We start from the raw sequence: 5,609 nt of genomic DNA, 5'->3' as shown, positions 1-5,609 counted from the left end.
TCCAAATTAAAACTGGGGAAAACAATCAGAATGAGTTCTGGTGAATTGATAACTGCTACAAATGAATCATTGAAAACCAAGTCCAATTCCTGGCTAAATGATTCAGTCTTGTGAACTGAATCAACTGATTCACTGAAAAAGTCTGGCTCAGAAGAATGTTTATTTGCAAATTTGACATTGCCACTTCTTTTATGAGCTCTTGAGAACGCCAAGGAGAACTAGGATGGATATGAAGAATTGAATAAGTAAGGGATAATGTACATTCAGCCGGTTGTTATCTCAGAATAAACCCCGACAGGGTGATCAGGACCCCAACGAGAAGCGGAGGCGCCAACACAAGATGGCGCCATCTTGTGACTGAAAACAGGTAGTCCAGACAGTCAACGATAGCGGAGTGACTCGTTAAGCATATACTGTAAGTAGTACCGGTCAAGATAACTCGTAGTACCTGGATGAGCGGTGTGTTATTTAATTTGGCGGTTGTTATCTGGGAATAACATACCGCTGGATGGCGCGATTGACCAATCAGAATAAAGTATTCCACAGAGCCGTGTAATAACGACTTTTATGATCTGTTTCTTGTATAATGCGACTCCAAAAGACTTGGAATATAGCAGGAGTTGTATGGACTACTTTATATGGTGGTTTAATGTAATTTTTCAAGCTTGGCAGATCCAGTTCTCATTTGCTTAAATCGCATGAAAAAGAGCAATCAACACCACACTAAAAATTTAACATTTTTTTTGTTCCACAGAAGCAAGCAAGCCATACAGGTTTGGAACATCATGACTGAGATTAACTGATGACAGAAATCTTATTTGTTGGGTGAACCATCCCTTTAAATGCTCACTATGGACTGTTTGCCATCTTAAAGTGGCTTTCAGGGTCACCTCTACAGCTTCGCTCAGATAAAAAGATGCATCATACACAGCAGCAGAGGGTGTAGCATTTGAGTTTGGCTGCATTGCGTCCCGTCCCGACGTAGCGGTTCTTCTTGGGCAGCAGCAGAATGAAGGACACAGCCAGTGACACATGGTAGAAACTGTGGACATAAGCGTAGTCCCACTCCTGCAGGAGCAAATGAGCAAGTCATTACCGCAGTTACGCAAACATGCTTTTGTGTAATGTGTTCCTCCAGTTGCAGTAGCTGTTTAAGAGCTGCACATTCATATTTTTACCTCAAAATAGAAGCGAAGCATCAAAGCAAGAGCGCCGAAGCAGAACCCTGGCCCCACTTGTTGAGTGTAAACACTTTTGTCTGGATAAAGTCCTTTCTTTTCCTTCATTTTTTGTAACTGGAGCAAAGCAAAAACAATATTGTAAAACCTTGTGAAAGCATTTGTGGTAGATAATAAAATCTTGAGTTTCCATGTTGTCAATATGAGCAAAATACAGTTCCTCATCAAGTTTATTTGGAGCTCTGCTCTTAAAAATCACTGTAAGAACGGCATCTGATGTCTCTCAAACTCACCCATTTGACTGTTATCATGAAGACAGCTGTTCCAATGGGGCCGGAGTAGATGCCGTAGCCTAAGCGGTCCTGGTAGATTCGCACAGCCGATGTCAACACCCCAAACATGGTGAGCGAAGAGCGCTTGGGTTCATCGAAATCTCCCAGCGCTGGATGAGAGCAAATGGACACATATTCTTTACATGACACAGCGGAATGCAAGATATAAACACTTGTCACACTGCTCACGAAAAAAAAAAAAGTACTGTTTTAAATCACTTTGTTTGACTGTTTGGCCCGTGTGGGAGTGCATATCTATGTCATACCTTCACAGAACATTATTGAGATTTGTAGGATACAGAGATGCTATTATTAGCTCACCTAGTAGCGTGACCCACATGGAGATAGCTGTGCCGTACACGCTGAAGTACTCCAGGATCTCATACTTCATGAAACAGAGAATGGACAAGCCTGGGCCATCACATGCATGGTAAATCTGAGCACAGATGGAGAAAACACATGACTGCTAAGTCACCTTGATAGAAAGGTTCCGGCTTAGAACATAAATGTACATTTAAAAGGCTCTAGGATAGATTAGATGAAACTTTCAGCATTCTCGTCTGGAAAAATTTACGAAGAAGACCTTTTTTATGGCCATAGTCAGAGATGCCTCCAGTTATGCTATCAGTTGTGGCTCATATTGAGCAAACTGAAGCAGCTTGAGTTTTGTGAACTTTTCTTGATTGGTTGTTTTGTAATGAATCAAGAATTCAAGGCCAGCTTACACAGAATATGTTTTCATGTTCTAATGCACTTCCTTTTATTTGTTTTCTCCATAAATGTAAATATCTGGATAGGGCTATATAAAAAAAATTAAATCTAATATAAAATAATTTATTAAAATATATAAAATAAATAAATAGAATTTTACCTCATTTGCTTTAATTGAAGTTTAAATATCATACCTATCGTGTCTATGTAGGTTTTATTTTATTTGCCTTTTTTAAAATTTAAATTTGCATTTAAAATTGCGTTTTTGACCATTGCACTTTGTCTTGCTGCTTTTTCAACCCAAGACATTGTTCTTTTTGAACGGCGCAAGAAAGGTATATATATATTTTTGTATAGGGTTATATAAAATAAATAATATGTGACATAAAAACATATTAAAAATTATATAAATAAATAGAATTTTACCAAAATTTTAATCAAAATTAAAATACCTATGTAAACTTTTTAGCATCTCACACATTAGTGCCACATTGTTAAGATGGTGTGTCAAGTTAAAAGAAGTTTAAAAGTGCATCGCAAGACCCTGCTTCTTTGTTCTTCTTTTAAATGCAAGACCACGTTCTGTGTGAACGGCCCCTTAAACACAAGTATATCATTACTAATGAGAGATACACAAGCTAATAGAGATACACAAGTCCATAGTACTGTATATCTATAAAATCACGTATTCTCTTACCGCTGTGAAGAACATTGTGAAGAAATAGACCATGGCCTCCATATGGAAACCCCTCTTGGCGGCAACACTGGCTGCAGGCAGGAACACCAAACTGCTGATGGTGGGCAGCAACATCTTGGCGATAAACGCTCCCATTCTGACTCAAATAAAAGGCCGTAGGATTTCTGGAAAAGTTGAAAGGGCTTAAGAGATTGTCTGGTTGTTTCAAACCGCCAGATCTTTTGGAGAAGCAACCAAGAGAGACTGAAGGGGCGACTCTCACACACTCCTCTAGAGGATCTTTAAAGTTTAAAGGACTCAGAGGGGTCCGTATGTGCACAGTCATCAGAACAGCAGCTGTCTGCGTGAGGACTGGGAGAGGCTGCAATCACATGGCACGCTTCTGTCACACATGTTTGGGATTGTAGAACAACAGCGGCGGGACAAAAGTGAAGCCATTTATGGTGAACCTCACAATCTATGGAGTCAATGCTGAGTTGTTTTTCCACGGAAAAAAAAATCCTAGCATGCCATTGGGCGCACAGAGAATTTTTTTAAATGGATTTTTCTTATACTGGTCAGTCTGGACGGCGATGTGTTGAGTCTCAGACATCGAGTTTCTCATGGGTGAATCGATCCTCAGCAGTGGCTGTAGAAACAACTGTCTTTATTGGGTTATTGACATTGGCCTTGCGAAAGCACCTGTATGCGTCATTGCAAATCTGTGTTTGACGTGAATGTGGTTCTGAGGGTAGAAAAATGTGAATGGTTAAGGTGAGGTGTAGGCTTAGGATGTTGTGTTAGAGACCGGTGAGTCTTGTGTAGACCCATACCAGATGTACAGATAGACCAGGAGCCTATTAAATGAGTGAAGGGAACCCGAGAACAAATTCTCACTTTGTACTGGTCACATTTCATGTGGTCAAAATATGTCTTTTATATCTGTTAAATCTCTTATTTTATGCCGCCGAAACATTTTAGCATCTAAAAAGTCCATATTTACATTCCAAAGTCGGCAATTTAGTCGGCAGAAACTTCTCCACGCATCAGATGATCTGCATCAGCATCTTTAATTCAGAGTAAATGGCAGAAAAGAAATAAAAACAGATTTCAATGACACGTTCAATCTAAATCAATAGGAAACAGATGTGACTTAGTGATGTTTCTCTAATTTAAACTCGTGTTATTGAAATTTAGCGCATTAAATGACAGCAAGATGAACTGTGAATGCTTGTGTTCTTGATTTAACCTACATAACGCAAAGGCATGTCCGTCGTCTTATTTCTGTATCCTGTGGCTTTTTTGATGTGGCTTTAGCGACTTTCTAAATAAGACTTCACACAGTTCACAACAGTGAGGAAAGTCCTTATTTTGTTATTTTGAACACGAGGGAGAGTCTTGCTATGGAGTTTGTGGCCGGTCAGTCACAGCTGTTCTTCTCTCAGCTGTTGCATCTGCGAGAGGAACACAAAGGGTGCAGTGTGCTGAGTGTTCCTCACGCCCGACATTCTCTAAGTGACTGTAACGTGATTCTCCAAGACACCAGAGAGACTGCAAACCTCAGATACTTAGAGTCGAGTCCAGTTTCTTGACCTGTCTTGGAATGGCTAAGGAATGAGGAGTCACATTTGGGGTCACGTGCTGAAAGTGCAATATCACTGCTTTCACTCGTCCATCTCACTGTGGCCACATTCTTGTGTAGCACAGCTACTGAATTTGGCCTTAGTCAAATTAGTTTATAGTCATAAAGTTTGTCAAATGCACTTTTTTTTTGGTGTGCAACCCATTTTTTAGGTTCCAGAATTCTAAATTGTAGGGATTTCTGTGACATTCTGGCACAACTCATTAGCTGGATTGTTATATTGAAATCTTCTGCACTCTCATCTGAATCCCTAGATGAGAACCTCTGGTCTAAGGCATGTGTATTTTTGAACGGAATATACACTGTTGACTTAAAAATCTGTATGTTATCTTTATCAGCTGACTGAAATGAGAGCCTGAGAAAACGATCATTATTCACTATCGGAAAAACAATAAAGCAAGTGTTTCTTTTACTGATGTCTCAACAGTTTCTTCCAGACGTTTACAGTTTTCTGCAGCATTATCCATATTAAACATAGGACCAAAACTAATAAATATAATACAAAATTTAAATAATTACTTTATTTATTATTTTAATTATTGAAATTAAAATATCGTCTATTATGTTTTTCCCCTGAAAATGAGAAAAAGCAAATACAGAATTTTCCTTTGCCTCTGTTCAACCCTGTTATACTGTGACATTTGCCCCTCATTTAAAATAAAGGTTTAACCTTCCAAAAATTACAAGAATTAATAAATAAATAAATACAAATTAATAAGCTAAAAAAATGCTTGGTACAAAGCACAATAATATTAATAGTAATGATGCAATGATATATTGCCATGGCTGATATTAGGTTATTTAGCCCTTCAACTTTGAAAACATTGTAACTACAAAACATTTTGTTTGTAACAGGGTTTGAACAAAATGAAATGAAATTCCATACCAGAATGGTGCCTGACTGAAAACAATGCCTAAATAGCTAAGTGTATTTGACTTTTGGTTAACATTAACATTAATTGGTTAACATCCTAATGGACAACAACGGTTTCAGAGAAAGTTTCTTTGATGTTGATTAAAGATTATGATTATTACTATTATTTCTTTGGAATAACCATTGGTGAATAATT

General features: G+C 38.2%; 1 protein-coding gene across 1 annotated transcript; it reads right to left on the bottom strand.

The window, feature by feature from the left end:
• Positions 1–921: 921 nt before the first annotated feature.
• On the bottom strand, positions 922–3,053 carry LOC107672546 (protein myomaker). The gene is made up of 5 exons (XM_016465778.1): positions 2,919–3,053; positions 1,832–1,946; positions 1,472–1,620; positions 1,179–1,295; positions 922–1,068 (listed from the first exon to the last, which is right to left on the bottom strand). Exons 1-5 carry the CDS (start codon positions 3,051–3,053, stop codon positions 922–924), a joined length of 663 nt encoding a protein of 220 aa, XP_016321264.1.
• Between the last annotated feature and the right edge of the window lie 2,556 nt (positions 3,054–5,609).

This window comes from Sinocyclocheilus anshuiensis, unplaced genomic scaffold (genome assembly GCF_001515605.1).
Source record: "Sinocyclocheilus anshuiensis isolate Anshui unplaced genomic scaffold, SAMN03320099.WGS_v1.1 scaffold176, whole genome shotgun sequence".
NCBI lineage: Eukaryota > Metazoa > Chordata > Actinopteri > Cypriniformes > Cyprinidae > Sinocyclocheilus > Sinocyclocheilus anshuiensis.
This window is presented reverse-complemented; position numbering and strand designations above follow the sequence as displayed.